This window comes from Hemitrygon akajei, chromosome 23 (assembly GCF_048418815.1).
Source record: "Hemitrygon akajei chromosome 23, sHemAka1.3, whole genome shotgun sequence".
Lineage (NCBI taxonomy): Eukaryota > Metazoa > Chordata > Chondrichthyes > Myliobatiformes > Dasyatidae > Hemitrygon > Hemitrygon akajei.
The window spans coordinates 22,973,752-22,992,097 of NC_133146.1; the positions used below are offsets into that span (position 1 = coordinate 22,973,752).

The 18,346-nt window shown below is 39.8% G+C and overlaps 1 protein-coding gene across 5 annotated transcripts in view; it reads left to right on the forward strand.

Moving 5' to 3' along the window:
• Nucleotides 1–4,708: 4,708 nt before the first annotated feature.
• The window catches only part of herc4 (HECT and RLD domain containing E3 ubiquitin protein ligase 4), a 120,017-nt gene continuing 106,379 nt past the window's right edge, over nucleotides 4,709–18,346 (forward strand). For 4 of the 5 annotated variants that reach the window (XR_012096095.1, XM_073027207.1, XM_073027209.1 and 1 more), the window contains exons 1-2: nucleotides 4,709–4,834; nucleotides 5,129–5,421. Coding sequence is in view for 4 of the 5 variants with exons in the window: in XM_073027207.1 (XP_072883308.1) it covers nucleotides 5,196–5,421 (226 nt within the window). In the remaining variant the exon portion in view is untranslated. The remainder of the gene's footprint in view (nucleotides 4,835–5,128; nucleotides 5,422–18,346) is intronic. The other variant, XM_073027208.1, reaches the window with a different exon arrangement.

Sequence of the window (18,346 nt, forward strand, 5' to 3'; positions counted from 1 at the left end):
AAATAAAGATGCTCATGGAAGCTTGTAAAATGCTTCTGTCCCACATGATGTAATCATCAAGATTGATGCCCTTATCCTGTGATTCACTGTATTTCCCATACTTCAACTTTCACACTGGAAGGAGTTTGAATAATGTGAGCTTCCTTAATGACTATCGCCCGATAGTACTCACATCTACAGTGATGAAATGCTTTGAGAAGTTGGTTATGACTAGACTGAACTCCTGCCTCAATACCTGGACTTGGACCTGGACCCATTGCAGCTTGCCTATCGCCGCAATAGGTCAATGGAAGATGCAATCTCAATGGCTCTTCACACAGCCTTAGACCACCTGGACAATACAAACACCTATATCAGGTGCTGTTCATCGACTATAGCTCAGCATATAATACCATCGTTCCCACAATCCTGATTGAGAAGTTGCAGAACTTGGGCCTCTGTACCTCCCTCTGCAATTGGATCCTCGACTTCCTAACCGGAAGACCATAATCTGTGTGGATTGAACTGCTCTCAGCTTAACGGAGTTAGAAGGAAGGCAAGACAGTGATGATTGTTCATTAGGAGTTTGAAAAGATTTGGTATGTCAACAAATACACTCAAAACTTCTATAGATAGCATTCTGACAGGTTTCATCACTGTCTGGTATGGGGTGGGGGGGGGGGGGGGCTACTGCACAGGACCGAAAGAAGCTGCAGAGGGTTATAAATTCTGTTGGCCCCATCTTGGGTACCAGCCTACAAAGTACCCAGGACATCTTCAAGGAGCAGAGCCTTAGACAGAAAGGTAGCATATATTATTAAGGACCTCCAGCACCCAGGGCATGCCCTTTTCTCACTGTTACTATCAGGTAGGAGGTACAGAAGCCCGAAGGCACATACTCAGTAATTCAGGAACGGCTTCTTCCCCTCTGCCATATGATCCCTAAATGGACATTGAACCCGTGAACATTACTCACTTTTTAAATAAATATTATTTCTGTTTTTTTGCACAATTTTTAATCTATTCAATATACGTATCCTGTAATTGATTTATTTATTTATTTATTATTATCATCATTTTTTCCTTTTTCTTCTTCTATATTATGTATTGCTTTGAACTGCTGCTGCTAAGTTAACAAATCTCACGAAACATGCCAGTGATACTAAACCTGATTTTGATTCTGATTCTGATTCAGATCTGAATGTCCTAGGGCAAATTCTATACTTTCCATCTTGTCTCATCACTTCAATCTAGATTTTTGTTGAAGAGTGCAACTAAGACTCAGTTAAATAGCCATACAAAGCTTAATGGAGACTTAGGAGTCTAAGTCGAGAAATAATCAAAAATAAAATTTTTCTCCTGGACCAATTAGACAGGACTTTCCATTACTTTCTGGAGAGGATCTCATACTTATGTTACAAATTATTATATATGTTGCAACCCCCCAGAATGTTGCCATTTTGAGGGCTCAGCAGAACATTAGCACAAACTAGAACAAATAGCAGAAGAAAAGGTGGAGAAGGTGAAGGAGTGGGAAGATGAGCAGAAGAGAAAAAGAAAGGTTATAGAGTCTCTCCCATAGTGCTGTTAAGACATGTCCCACTGAGACCTGTTGGATTAAACTGTTTGTTATTTTCTTTGCAGCTTAAAAATTAATTACTTACCTACTGTATATTTTTATAATTACTTATATACATGTTTTCTAGTGGCCACAGTATGTGTGTTTAGTTCAGGGGTGTCAAACTCATTTTAGGTCACGGGCCGGATTGAGAAAAATGCAGCTTCATGCGGGCCGGATCAGTCGGACGCGTGCGAACGCAGCTTTCATTGCCTCCATTTTCTCAGCCTGCTCTCATGTGTCTCAGTCTCTGCTATAACTACAAAGTGTTTCACTTTACAAATTCCGTTTCTTATGAAGAAGACTACCGAGCAAGACTGCCGAATAAACACTAAAAACCCTGAAAACCTGGTACCTGAATAAACTCAGCATTAGCCATATCATACACCATAGGCGCTTCGATTACTGGGGCCAGCTTTACTAGTAATTAGATATTATCTCGCGGGCCAAAGATAATTCCACTGCGGGCCGGATTTGGCCCGCGGGCCTTGAGTTTGACATATATGGTTTAGTTGTTCAGTGTGTCCCCTGTGGTTACAGTGCTTTGTAACATTTTGGAAAGTGCTGGAAGTTTCTTTTATGTTACAGTATTTGAATAAGGGGTATCTGATCCGTGGACTCTTTCAACTGCAAATTTGAATGAAATGTTTCTACTCTATGGGTATAAAAAGAGCTGACCTCGAGGGTCAGTTGTCTTACTTTTTGCTTCTTCTCTCCCTTCTGCTACTAGCTTCCGCTACAGTTATTGACCATTTTTCAATTTTCTTTGTTCTCTTAGCTCTTAATAAAACAATTGTGCCTCTTTCCTGACATCCAAAAGAACTTCTGAAAACATCAGAATCCAACAGGCCATAAGACCATAAGACATAGTAGCAGAATTAGGGCTCCCAGAACTGCTCTGAGCTTAACTTGAGTACCTCGTTAGTTCAGCATACAACTATAAAAGCAGTTCATAACTAATTTAGCAAGACCCTCCTGTTATTTATACCCAGAATAAAAACACAAGGGCATAAAAAGTGTAAGTTATACTACACTTTGGCCCTTCTCTATGTTCAATATAATCAAAGCTGTTCCTATGCCTTGTTCACTTTACAGCCTGGGTCCATAATCCTCTGTTTTACTTTGTACCCAAAACTCTGTTGCTCTCTGTAATGAATACTGTATAATTAATGACTAAACATCTAATTCCTCACAGAAAATACCAAACGTAATCCTACATATAAAGAAATTTCTCATCTTATAACTCACTCCTACTCTACACCTCTATCCCATATCTCATGTCTATCACTACACCTCCTAAACTGTAGATTTTAGCTTGTGGAACCAGTCTACATTGTTAATGTACTTTAGAATCCCTTATGCCTCAAGTGGATCACTTGTTGTCTTCTTCACTTCAGGAAGAACAAGCTAACACTTTTCAACCCCCACTAGCAGCACAAACGCCTCAACCGCAGAAATCCATGTAGTAAATCTACACTGCACTGACTCAAAGTCTGATACTATTTACATAGGCAAGCCAAAACCAAATTCACCATAGTCCTCCACAACCCCTGCAAAATGTCAATATTTTTATATTCCAAATCCCCACAGTAAGTGCCAATATGTCATTAACCCTCCAACTTACTTGGTATATCTACATTTATTTAGAGATATAGTACAGTACAGGCCCTTTTAGCCCTGTGAGCCCACACCACCCAATTACACCCATGTGAATAATTGACTTACTAACTGCACATCTTTGGCAGGTGGCAGGTAATCAGAGTACCTGGAGGAAACCAATGCAGTCACAGGAGAGACATATAAACTGCTTACAGACAGCAGCGGAAATAAACCTGGGTTGCTGGCACTGTAACAGCATTATACCATTATAAATGGTCAAATCCATTTCCACAGTAAGCACTTCTTTCTTGATGCAGATCATAAAATCTAGGTTCAAAAAAGGTTGAAATGAAATTATTCAAAATGTTGCGTAAAGATGAAATCTGCCCAATGTTTTATTTTTCCCCACCTTAAAGATTTTAATTCAAGTTCTCTCAAAGTCTGAACTTCTGCTAGATAATTTTTATCTCAGGAACTTTACTTTTAAATTCTAAGCATGCTCAATTTCCATGTATAGCCCATATTGAAGGAAAGGACAGCCACTCTAGAGAGCCCTAATGTGTATTTAAAATGGTGAATCAGACCAAAGAAAAACATTGTGAGCACAAAAAACAATCTTAAAACAAATTTTGATTAAAACTTCGAGTCCATTTGAAACCAGTCAAGAGCTGGAAATGGTTCAGTAAAAGTTGGTGGTGGAGGGTTGCTTTTTCATTAGAAGTTGGTGACCATTAGTGCACTACCTGAAATGGTGCTGAAAACTTTGATGTTTGTGATTTATACAAACAATGTGGATGTGAATATAGGTGATACACTTTGTAGAATTATATGCGTGATGCCAATTTAATCTACTCCCATTTGCTACGTGTGGCATTCATTCCTAGCCTGTCCATGTGCCTAATCTCAGTATCTCCAAAAAATGGTATTGCATCTCCTACCACCACCTCCCGAGTTTTTTAGACAGAGTAGTTGGTGAGTAGCTTTCAGCATCTGCCCAGTTTCATTCATCCTGACGAAGGGTCTCGGCCCGAAACGTCAACAGCGCTTCTCCCTATAGATGCTGCCTGGCCTGCCATGTTCCACCAGCATTTTGTGTGTGTTTTTGTTTGAATTTCCAGCATCTGCAGATTTCCTCGTGTTTGTTCATTCATCTTTAGTAGAATTTACTAACAAATTACTAATTTTTAATAATAATTGATAATTCCGACAAATCCTCCACACGTTGCAATTTCTTCCCTCCCACACGCCAACCTCACCTTCAACTCGACAATCTAGTTCTCTAGAAGACGCGCGCGCCCACACGCGACAGCCGTCGAAAGCCAACGCCCTCTCGCGGCGCGCGTGTCCGCGAGGTACAAGCGGCTCGAGCCCGCCCGCGGCGCGCGCGTCCGCGAGGTACAAGCGGCTCGAGCCCGCCCGCGGCGCGCGCGTCCGCGAGGTACAAGCGGCTCGAGCCCGCCCGCGGCGCGCGCATGCCCATTGAGGACATCGACGGTCGGGCGCTGTCATCGTTTTGCGCCGGCGTGGTGTGACCGGTAAATTGTGGCGTCACTTCCAGTGGTTTGAGTCGGCGGGAGAAGATTCTTCTAGTGCTTTCGGAAGCGTTTCAGTTGATAGAGCTGCCGTGTGTCAGGTCAGGTCAGTGCGCGTCTGAGAGAGCTGGGTCTGTTTCAGAACTAACCTGTTACAGATGCGCATGGTGGTGGGGTGGAGGTCGTTTGCGGTGGACGTTCCGTCTTCCTTGCTCTCCGAGGCCGCATTGGGCCTTTGCATTGTGAAAGTTGTGTGGGGCAACTTGCTGCTTGGCTCGACTGCTGGACAGAGGTCGATCCAGCGGTACCTCCTCATGGGCGGAGTATTTCTTTTGTTTGATCTCCATTGCATGGTGATGACTAATATGTTTATGTGTGTGTTTAAAAAAAATCTGTGCAGGTGTCAGTACGACTACTGAAGTGAAAGTCGTCTGAAGCTACAGAGGTGCCTCCCTGCTGAACGAGCCATGTTGTGTTGGGGAAACACGTCGTTCGGACAGCTTGGACTGGGTGGCATCGATGAAGAGGTGGTTTTAGAACCGAGGACGTGTAAATTCTTCCAGAGCAGAAGGGTTCAAGATGTAGGATGTGGTCGTAGGCATACTGTTTTTGTGCTGGATGATGGCACTGTTTATACATGCGGCTGCAATGATCAGGGCCAGCTAGGACACGAAAAAGGAAGAAAACGACCAGGTAAGTCTCTAAATTTCAATATTCAGGTCCCGCGTAATGCTTGTCTAACGACTTTTTTTTCCAGCTGTCATTTTAAATTCAGCGCAAGAATTGAAGCTTGCTTTGCAGTTGAGAAAAATTAGTAGAGGCGAACTGGGAATGTGCAGTAATCAGTGTCAGAAAGCACTGACTAAACATTGAAGGGATTTAGTAAGGCATTTGACAATTATACATGTTAGGCTCGTTCAGAAAATCAGGAGGCGTGGGATCCGGGGAAACTTTGCGGCGTGGATTCGGAATTGGCTTGCCCACAAGAAGGCAGAGAGGGTTGGTAGTTGATAGTGCATTCTGCCTGGTGGTTGGTGACCTGTGGTGTTCCACAGGCATCTGTTCTGGAACCCCTGCTCTTCGTGATTTTTTTAATATATATGGACGACTTGGATAAGGAAGTGGAACGATGACATGGAGGTTGGTGTTATATGTAGTGCAGAAGGTCGTCATAGGTTATAATGGGACACTGACAGAAATGCTGATGTGGGCTGAGAAGTGAAGGCTGGAGATTCCACCTGGAAAAGTGTGAAATGATTCACTTTGAAAGGTTGAATGTAGGGTTAATGGCTGGATTCTTAATGTGAAGGAAAGGAAGTTTTTGTATCTACATCAGAGGAATTCTAAGAAAACTTGTATCGGTATCAGTGGGATTTCTATTAGTTTTTTTAAAATCCAATGAATAATCTTGGTATACCATGGTATGTATTAGGTGTCAAATCCTTTATCTTTGAGAGAACTACTAAATTTAGATATATTGCATTAATAGAGATCTTCAACATTGATCTAAATCAGACATGGGCGAGAAAACGTCTTGCTAGTTACTGCCAACTGTCCACTCTCAGAAGGTGAATCAGTAATTCTTGATGTCAAATTTCAGGTAAGTAGTAAAGTGGGGACTTGCATGTTCATCCTCAGGAGCAATCCATCGACATTGGATTGGGTCGCTTAAACCTTGAAGGATATAGCTGAAGCGCTGTATCTGGCTTTGCAAATTGTGGAACCGGTCGGAGAGGAGTCTCCCTCACCAATCTGCATGTCAAAGATGCATCTGAAATATGACAATATTAGTGGCCATCACATAGTCCTTGAAGTTCCATGTTCCTTGTATTCTGTAACATTATGATTCTGCTAAATGGGATAGGTTTGGAGCATACCCAGCAGTTCCAGATAGCTGTCGGAAACTTATTATTAGAAGTAGCTATGTTTACTTTTTACCTCAAAAACTAGCCCTTACTGTTTGTAGCAAAGCTACAAAACAAGACTACTTTCAAAGCTATGCAATCTGTTACGGATTCAGCAACAATAAATATATGAGTGAGGCAGGGGTTTTTATAACAAATAACACGTTTATTAAACACTGAAAAACAAACCCCCAAAAAGTAAACAAACCACTCACGTAACCGGAAATCAGCTGCTGTGCAGCAGCTTAAACAGTTCTTAAAGCAATGCAGCTTAAACAGTTTTTAAAGCGATGTTGCAAAACAGTTCTTCAAAGTCGTATTGCAAAAGTTCAAAATGCTTACAGTCCATTTAAGGAGAGACTTTTTAAGACGATTTAAATTCTCTTTCACGTCGTGTTGTTTCAGTTCCCAGTCGAACTACTTTTCCCACGGGGAATTTACGAAGATGAAATGTAACGGCTTAAAGGCACTGACCTTTCCTTTACAAAACTGTTCCCAATCCTTTCTGCTATTCACAGGGATTAACACGGGGACAGTCAACGAATTCCTTCCGAATGAGGATCAAACAAGGTCGAACCTGTTTCACCGTCAAAATCGACTTTCCTCGATCTTTCAGCTCCCGAACTCCGATCTTCACTCTCCACTGATTCTCAACTAGCAGTATTATAAAGAAACTGCTGGCAATGACCTTTTAAACTTTAGGCATTAAATAAAACTCCATCTTTCAACTAAACTGCGTCATAACATTAAATCACGCAGTGGCATGAAGTCAACATAGCAAATCCAGCCACGAACTGCCCCTCCTCACAGGGAGGGGTCCTCCTTTTATACCCTGTAAAAAAAAAAACACAAAAAAAACCTGTCACATGACCTCTACTGGCGGGAAAATGACGTCACTCCACCACCACAAGACCATTACCTCAAGTCCAGTACAGCTTCAACACCTGTCACGTGACAAGTACACCACTGTCACGGGTACATAACAAACAGGTCAATTTGAAATTCTACAGCTCTGCCCCATTTAGTCTTAAATTGTAATGAATGATAATAGAATTTTTGAGCTACTCTATTGTCCTCAATAATGTGAGAGATCCACACCAAATGAATACACAAGTAATAGCTGATTTATTGCTAGCAGTCCTCTGGCCAAGGTAGCACACAGTGACCTATCCTGGTCTGTCATTCGAAAAATCATTCTTCAGACACTTTAATTCCACATCAAATCAAGGTATGCACAGAAACAACAAAGAACAGATCTAGTATAAGCTCTGTGGCCACTTTTTCAGGTTCACCTCTGCATCTCATTAATGTAAATATCTAATCAGACAATCATGTGGTAGCATCTCAATGCATGAAAACGTGGATTTGGTCAAGATATTCTGTTGTTGTTCAGACCAAACATCAGAATAGGGAAGAAATGTGATCCAAGTGATTTTGGCTGTGGAATGATGGTTTGAGTCTCAGAAACCATAGAACATAACAGCCCAGAAACAGGCCTTTTGGTCCTTCTTGACTGCCGAACCATTTTTCTGCGTAGTCCCACTGACCTGCACCTGGACCATATCCCTCCATACACCTCTCATTCATGTACTTGTCTAAGTTTTTCTTAAATGTTAAAAGTGAGCCTGCATTTACCACTTCATCTGGTAGCTCATTCCATACTCCCACCACTCTCTTTGTGAAGAAACCCCCCCCCCCCCCCCATGTTCCCTTTAGACTTTTCCCCCTTCACCCTTAACCCATGTCCTCTGGTTTTTTTCTCACCTAGCCTCAGTGGAAAAAACCTGCTTGCATTCACTCTATCTATACCCATCATAATTTTATATACCTCGATCAAATCTCCCCTCATTCTTCTATGTTCCAGGGAATAAAGTCCTAACCTATTCAACCTTTCTCTGTAACTCAGTTTCTCAAGACGGAGCAACATCCTTGTAAACCTTCTCTGCACTCTTTCAACCTTATTAATATCCTTCCTGTAATTAGGTGTCCAAAACTGCTCACAGTACTCCAAGTTCGGCCTCACCAATGTCTTATACAACCTCACTGTAACATTCCAACTCTTAAACTCAGTACTTTGATTTATAAAGGCCAATGTACCTAAAGCTCTCTTTACGACCCTATCTACCTGTGACACCACTTTTAAGGAATTATGTATCTGTATTCCCAGATCCCTCTGTTCTACTGCACTCCTCAGTGTCCTACCATTTACCTTGTATGTTCTAGCTTGGTTTGTCCTTCCAAAATGCAATACTTCACACTTGTCTGCATTAAACTCCATCTGCCATTTTTCAGCCCATTTTTCCAGTTGGTCCAAATCCCTCTTTGAAAATCTTCCTCACTGTCCACTACACCTCCAATCTTTGTATTATCAGCAAATTTGCTGATCCAATTTACTACATTATCATCCAGATCATCGATATAGATGACAAATAACAATGGACCCAGCACTGATCCCAATGGCACACCACTAGTCACAGGTCTCCACTCAGAGAAGCAATCCTCCACTACCTCTCTCTGGCTTCTCCCATTGAGCCAATGTCTAATCCAGCTTACTACCTCACCAAGTATACCTAGCGACTGAATCTTCCTAACTAACTTCTCATGCGGGACCTTGTCAAAGGCTTTACTGAAGTCTATGTAGACAACATCTACTGCCTTCCCTTCATCCACTTTCCTGGCAACCTCCTCAAAAAACTAATAGATTGGTTAAACATGACCTACCACGCACGTAGCCATGTTGACTCTCCCTGATAAGTCCCTGTCAATCCAAATACTTGCAGATCCTATCTCTTAGTACTCCTTCCAATAACTTACCTACTACCGACGTCAAACTTACCGGCCTATAATTTCCTGAATTACTTTTAGAGCCTTTTTTAAACAACGGACAACATGAGCTATCCTCCAATCCTCCAGCACCTCACCCGTAAATACCAACATTTTAAATATATCTGCCAAGGCCCCTGCAATTTCAACACTAGTCTCCTTCAAGGTCCGAGGGAATACCCTGTCAGGTCCTGGGGATTTATCTACTCTGATTTGCTTCATATCAGCAAGCACCTCCTTCTCTTCAATCTGTATAGGTTCCATGACCTCACTACTTGTTTGTATTCATTTCCTGATCTCCTGGGATTTCATCTACAATGGTTTCTGGAGTTTACAGGAAATAGTACAAAAAACATCCAGAGCAGTAGTTCTATGGGCGAAAACTCCGTGTTAATGAGAAAGGTCAGAGGAGAAAGACCAGACTGATTCAAGTTGACAGGAAGGTGACAGTAAATCAGATAACCACACCTTACAATAATTGTGTGCAGAAGAGCATCTCTGAATGTGCAGCATGTTGAACCTTTGAAGCTGAAGGGCTACAGCAGCAGAAAACCTCTCTGGGTTTCACTCCTGTACCTAATAAAAGTAGCCACTGAGTATATCTACAACACTTGAACATGTCATGGAAATGTGGGAAAATAGTCCAGTTACACTTGTTCAAATAAAGTAAAAGACATCTGTGTCCAACTTGCCAAATCAAACCAAAGTCATAAGGAGTGTCTTGGGAGGCATTGTGAATATTGTTGGCAAGTGCACTTTAAAAAAAAAATGCTCAATGATGCTCAACTTTTGATTTCAACAGAGCTCCTTACATCCAAATTATAAAAGAGTATTTGTAACTGATTGTGTATTTAATCCAAGCCAAAAGGAGTTTCTGATAAACATTGCAAAGGGCTGGATTTACTCAAGGGGGAAGTGTCGAATATTATTAAAAGTGAAAGTGAAAACAAAATTCATGTCAAACAGTGTCTGGGAATGGGTATTCCCAACAGCTAAGTCTTGGTCTGTGTCAGTTTCTTTATTATATCTTCTAACAGCAGCATCTATCTTGAGTTGGCTCGTAGGAGTGCCCACTGATTCAATGTTGATCAGTGGAGCCCAACTGTATTAATCCTGTCTTCCAGCACTTGGCCCATAGATTTCTATTCTTTCCTGGTTCAACTGCTTATCAAGACAGTTTGTAAATGCTTTTAGCAACTTTGTTTTGCCACTCTTCCAGGCAGTGCATTCCAGATAGAAACATAGAAAACCTACAGCACAATACAGGCCCTTCAGTCCACAATGCTGTGCGGAACATGTACTTACTTTAGAAATTACCTAGGTTTACCCATAGCCCTCTATTTTTCTAAGCTCCATGTACCTATCCAGGAGTCTCTTAAAAGACCCTTTGTATCTGCCTCCACCACTGTCACCAGCAGCCTGTTCCACACACTCACCACTCTCTGCATAATAAACAAACAAACCCTGACATCTCCTTCTGTACCTACTTCCAAGCACCTTAAACCTGTGCCTACTCTTACGGCTCTGGATGCCTTGCCTCTCCTACTACGTTAGAAGGGGAGGATTCTTCTTGCTGTGATACAGGCCATTCAGCCCATTAGGTCCATGTGAGGTCCCACCAGAGTAAATCCAATCAGTTCTATTCACAAACGAGAGAATCTGCAGAAGCTGGAAATCCAAGCAACACACACAAAATGCTGGAGAAACTCAGCAGACCAGGCAGCATCAATGTGGGGTGGTGGGGGGTACAGTCAACATTTCGGGCCGAGACAACAAGCTGCAAACACAAAAAGAAAGAAATGAAAGTAATAAATTAATGAGCAATAAATATCGAGAGCATGAGATGAAGAGTCCTTGAAGGTGAGTCCATGGGTTGTGGAACATTTTGATGGAGTGAGTGAAGTTGTCTCCTTTGGTTCAAGAGCCTGATGGTTGAGGGGTAAAAACTGTTCCTGAACCTGATGGTGTGAGTCCTTAGGCTCATATACCTTTCTGATGGCAGCCATGAGGAGGGAGCATTACTTGTTGTGGTTAGGGTCCCCGATGATGGATGCTGTGTTCCTGCGACAGCACTCCATCTTGATGTGCTCAGTGGTGGGGAGGGCTTTACCTGTGCAGGACTGTGCGATATCCACAACTTTTTGTAGGATTTTCCATTCAATGGCATTGGTGTTTTCGTACTAGGCTGTGATGCAACTAGTCAATATACTCTCCACCACATTTTTATAGATGTTTGTCAAAGTTTTAGATGTCATGTCCAATCTTCGCAAACTTCTAAGGAAGTAGAGGCGCTGCCGTGTTTTCTTTGTATTTGCACTTACATACTGGGCCCAAGACAGGTCCTCTGAAATGATAACACAGGAATTTAAAGTCTCTGAGGACTGGCTCACGGAGCCCTTGTTTTGTAGATGGAAGTAGATTCTGGAGGTTTGGAAAACAATGAAATCGCAGAAATTCCAGTGGCCTGTCTCTTTAATTTTCCAACTTGCTCGCTTTTCCAGATCTGAAAAATTGTCAGTGACCCTGAACTCAAGACTTGTATCAGTCTTTAAGCACAGTTAATCGTTTCTAGTTTTGCACCTGACAGGGATTGCTCCAATTATTAGACCTTCCATTCTGCTCCAATTCCTACCAGTCCTAAACTTCATAATTGGCAAGAATTTTTGTTTTATCCACTACATGAATTATCCTAAGTATCCCTGAAAAAAATCAACTTGTATTGCAGCTTTCTAAATTGCAGGGAATTTCTCTCTCTCTTTCAATCTTTTTATTAATATTAATAATATGAACAAAATACAATTGATATATTAATAAAGGGATTACAAACATACAAATTTCCATTGCACATGAAAGAATACATAAGCAATGATTACAGTATAAATGAGTTTTCCCAAAACATGAACCATACAGTATATGTATGAACAAGGTAAATAGATAGATAGATAGATAGATAGATAGATACTTTATTCATCCCCATGGGGAAATTCAACATTTTTTCCAATGTCCCATACACTTGTTGTAGCAAAAACTCATTACATACAATACTTAACTCAGTAATAATATGATATGCATCTAAATCACTAACTCAAAAAGCATTAATAATAGCTTTAAAAAAGTTCTTAAGTCCTGGCAGTTGAATTGTAAAGCCTAATGGCATTGGGGAGTATTGACCTCTTCATCCTGTCTGAGGAGCATTGCATCGACAGTAACCTGTCGCTGAAACTGCTTCTCTGTCTCTGGATGGTGCTATGTAGAGGATGTTCAGGGTTTTCCATAATTGACCGTAGCCTACTCAGCGCCCTTCGCTCAGCTACCGATGATAAACTCTCCAGTACTTTGCCCACGACAGAGCCCGCCTTCCTTATCAGCTTATTAAGACGTGAGGCGTCCTTCTTCTTAATGCTTCCTCCCCAACACGCCACCACAAAGAAGAGGGCGCTCTCAACAACTGACCTATAGAACATCATCAGCATCTCACTGCAGACATTGAATGACGCCAACCTTCTAAGGAAGTACAGTCGACTCTGTGCCTTCCTGCACAAGGCATCTGTGTTGGCAGTCCAGTCTAGCTTCTCGTCCAACTGTACTCCCAGATACTTGTAGGTCTTAACCTGCTCCACACATTCTCCATTAATGATCACTGGCTCCATATGAGGCCTAGATCTCCTAAAGTCCACCACCATCTCCTTGGTCTTGGTGACATTGAGACGCAGGTAGTTTGAGTTGCACCATATCACAAAGTCCTGTATCAGTTTCCTATACTCCTCCTCCTGTCCATTCCTGACACACCCCACTATGGCCGTGTCATCAGCGAACTTCTGCACATGGCAGGACTCCGAGTTATATTGGAAGTCAGATGTGTACAGGGTGAACAGGACCGGAGAGAGTACGGTTCCCTGTGGCGCTCCTGTGCTGCTGACCACTGTGTCAGACCTACAGTCTCCCAACCGCACATACTGAGGTCTATCTGTCAAGTAGTCCACTATCCAATCCACCATGTGAGAGTCTACTCCCATCTCCGTTAGTTTGTGCTTTAAGATCTTGGGCTGGATGGTGTTAAAGGCACTAGAGAAGTCAAGGAATGTAATCCTCACAGCACAACTGACCCCATCTAGGTGAGAGAGTGATTTGTGCAGCAAATACGTGATAGCATCCTCCACTCCCACCTTCTCCTTATATGCAAACTGAAGCGGATCCCGGGCGTGCCTGGTTTGTGGCCTCAGATTCTGTATTATCAGCCGCTCCATGGTCTTCATCACGTGCGACGTCAAGGCAACAGGTCTGAAGTCATTCAACTCCTTTGGTTGTGGTTTCTTTGGTACCGGGACAATACAAGATGTTTTCCACTGTCTGGGTACTCTTCTCTGATCTAGACTCATGTTGAAGATGCGCTGTAGTGGTTCTCCCAGTTCAGTTGCACAGGCCCTCAGTAATCGTGGGGAAACTCCATCCGGTCCAGCCGCCTTGCTGGTACAGATCTTCCTCAGTTGACCTTCCACCTGTGCAGCCGTAAACCTGGGCGTGGGCCAGGTCTCCTGTGAGTGGATATTCAAATCTAGGTATTTCATAATATATGATACAAAAAAACAGAAAAAAGGAAAAAAAATGTTTGCAAAATTAACTAAACTACTAATCTAATAGCTAATAAAGAAGAAAAAAGAAGCAAAAAAAGAAAAACTAGAAAAAGAAAAAAAAAGGGCTGTTTATAATATCTCACAAGAATACATAATCATCAGTGTCGTCAACTCCGATCCTCAACATAAATAAGATTAAAGCTGGAAAATCAAATAAGCTTGGAACAGGGTCATATTACATCATATGTAAATATTGAATAAATGGTCTCCATATCTTTTCAAATTTAATAGAAGTATCGAATACACCACTTCTAATTTTTTCTAAATTTAAACATAACATAGTTTGAGAAAACCAATGAAATACAGTGGGAGGATTAATTTCCTTCCAATTCAACAAAATAGATCTTCTAGCCGTCAAAGTGAGAAATGCAATCATTCGACAGGTGGAAGAAGATAAATGAAGTGAGTCCATCATTGGTAAACCAAAAATTGCGATAATAGGATGGGGTTGTAAATCGATGTTCAATACCGCAGAGATAATATCAAAAATATCTTTCCAATATTTTTTCAAAAGCGGACATGACCAAAACATATGAGTTAAAGACGCGATTTCAAATTGACATCTATCACAAATAGGGTTTATATAAGAATAAAAATGAGCTAATTTATCCTTGGACATATGGGCCCTATGTACGACCTTAAATTGTATTAATGAATGTTTGGCACTTATAGATGATGTATTAACTAATTGAAGAATTCTATCCCAATTCTCAATAGGAATAATAAGATTAAGCTCTCTTTCCCAATCATTTTTTGTCTTATAAAGGGGCTCTGAACGTATCTTCATAATTATATTATAAAATTTTGATATAAGCCATTTTTGAAAAGGGCTTAATTCAAACAAACTCTCCAAAATATCTGAAGACACAAAATTTGGAAACGTAGGAAGTACCGTACTTAAAAAATGCCTAATCTGTAAATATCTAAAAAAATGAAATCTGGGCAAATTATATTTATTAGATAATTGCTCAAAAGACATAAAACAATTGTCCGAAAATAAATCAGAAAATCTTAGTAATCCCTTAGTTTTCCAAGCCGAAAAAGCTTGATCTATAATTGAAGGGTGGAAAAAGCAATTAGATACAATAGGAATATTTAAAACGAATTGAGTCAACCCGAAAAATTTCCGAAATTGAAACCATATACGTAAAGTATGTTTAACTATCGGGTTGTCAATTCGTTTCGGCAATTTAGAAAGAGCAAAAGGGAGAGAAGTCCCTAAAATAGAACCCAGAGCATAACCTGGTACCGATTTAATTTCCAAACTCACCCAATGAGGGCCAAAAGATCCATCCCAGTCTTAAAACCAACATAACAAATATCTAATATTAACTGCCCAATAATAAAATCTGAAATTAGGTAATGCAAACTCACCTTCCTTCTTTGTCTTCTGTAAGTATATTTTACCTAACCTGGGATTTTTGTTCTGCCAGATATATATGAGGAAATTTTTGAATCAACATTAGTAAAAAAAGATTTCGGAATAAAAGTTGGTACCGCTTGAAAAATATATAAAAACTTAGGTAAAATAACCATCTTAATAGCATTAATCCTACCTATCAGAGATAAAGATAATGGTGACCACTTAGTAAACAAGCATTTAATCTGATCAATTAAGGGTAAAAAATTAAACCTAAATAATTCTTTATGGTTTTTTGTGATTTTAATCCCTAAGTAAGTAAAAGAGTCATTAACTAATTTAAAAGGTAAATTTCCATAACTTGGGACCTGTCTATTCAAAGGAAACAATTCACTCTTATTAAGATTTAACTTATACCCAGAAAACTCACTAAATTGAGCCAACAATGATAAAACTGCTGGAATAGATTTCTCAGGGTTAGAAATGAATAATAATAAATCATCTGCATACAAAGATAACATGAATATCTGTCCCACGATTAATACCCGAAATATCCTGTGATTCTCTGATGGCAATTGCCAAAGGTTCTAAAGCAATGTTAAATAGTAATGGGCTAAGAGGACAGCCTTGTCTAGTGCCCCGAAATAAATGAAAAAAGGGAGATCTTTGATTATTAGTAAACACCGAGGCTACTGGAGTGTGATAAATCAGTTTAATCCAAGAAATGAATGTCGGACTAAAATTAAACTTCTCCAACACATAAAATAAGTAAGGCCATTCAACTCTATCAAATGCTTTCTCCGCATCTAATGAAATAACATTCTGAAGTGCTATGTGAAGGAGTATAAACAATATTCAGTAATCTCCTAACATTGAAAAAAGAATAGCGATTTTTAATAAAACCAGTTTGATCTTCCGAAATAATTTGGGGTAATACCTTCTCCAGCCTGGAAGCCAGTAACTTGGAAAAGATCTTGGAGTCTACATTCAATAAAGATATTGGTCTATAGGATGCACAGTTAGTAGGGTCTTTATCTTTCTTCAGTATTAAAGAAATAGAAACTCTATAAAAAGATTGTGGCAAATTCCCCAATCTAATTGCTTCTTCAAAAACCCTGCATAACCAAGGAGAAAGAGTAGCGGAAAAACATTTAAAAAATTCTACAGTATACCCATCTGGACCTGGTGCTTTCCCAGAATTCATTGAGGAAATAACCCTTTTAATTTCTGCATCCGTAATAGGAGTATCTAATATTGAAAGATCATCGGATGATAATTTTGGAAAATTCAACTTCCCAAGAAAATCACACATGGTATTATGATCCTGAGGGAATTCAGATTGATACAGGGAGGTATAAAAGTCTTGAACTGACTTCTTTATCTCATCATGGTTAACTGTCAAATCCCCATTCTGCTGACGAATCTTAGTGATTTGACGTTTAACCAAAACATTCTTCAACTGACTAGCTAACAGTTTACCCGATTTATCACTATGTATATAAAAATCAGATCTGGTTTTCATTAATTTATTTTCTATCGGAGATGTAAGTAATAAACTATGTTCCATTTGAAGTTCAACCCTTTGTAAAGCTCCTTACTAGGAGTGATCGAATATTTCTTGTCAATCTCTTTAATTTTATCAACCAATAAAAGAGTTTCCTTCTTAATGCGTTTTCTCAGACCAACAGAGTAAGAGATAATCTGTCCACGTATATACGTTTTAAAAGTGTCCCAAAGTGTTCCGCAAGAAATATCATCCGTGGAATTAGTTGAAAAGAAGAAATCGATCATAAATTTAATAAAGTCCGGATCTTGCAATAAGGTAGAGTCAAATTGCCATTGTCTAACATTAGAAGCTGTATCTGTAAATTTAATAGAAAGTTTTAATGGAGCATGGTCAGAGATAGCTATAATATCATAATTACAACCAATTACTGATGGAATAAAACAAGAATCAATAAAAAAAATCAATTCTCGAATAAGAATGATAAACATGTGAGAAAAAAGAAAACTCTTTGTCGTTAGGATGCCGAAATCTCCAAATATCAAAAACTCCATTATCAGTCAAAAAGGAGTTAATACAAGTGGCCGACTTATTGGGTAAAGTCTGAATAGATATAGATCTGTCCATCAAAGGATTTAAACAACAATTAAAGTCACCACCCATTATTAACTTATATTCATTTAGATTAGGTAAAGAAGTAAATAAGGACTTTAAAAAATCAGGACAATCCACATTTGGAGCATAAACATTAACTATAGCAACCTTTTTATTACAAAGTAAACCCGTAATTAACAAAAATCTACCATTTGGATCCGAAAGGATATCGTGTTGAACAAATGCAATAGAGGAGTCAATAAAAATTGAAACTCCCTCTACTTTGGCATTCGAATTCGAATGATACTGTTGACCCCACCAAGACCTGAAAAAGCGATATTTGTCCTCCTTCCTCACATGAGTTTCTTGTACAAAAATGATATGAGCATTAAGTCTTTGGAATACTTTGAAAATCTTCTTTCGTTTAATCGGATGGTTTAAACCATTAGTATTCCAAGACACAAAATTAATGGTCTGAGCCATGCTTCTAAAATCAACCCTTTGGTATAAAAAGGGTTAACCAAATTATAAACTCATGCACCCGGAAGAGGAACAAAAATAAAGAGCAGGCCCGGAAGTGACGACATCGTAGACATATTTGAAGTTCAAAAACAGCCCAAATGAAAAAACTAAAACAAACTGGTAAAAGAAAAATAAAATTAGAAAACAGACCATCCCCCACCCCCACAAGAAAAAGAAAAAAAGCCAAAATATGGCTAGAAAAAGGAAAAAATGAGACTAATTCTACCCCCATATCAGCGGAAGACCACTCTGTGTATAAAGGATATATATAAAAAAA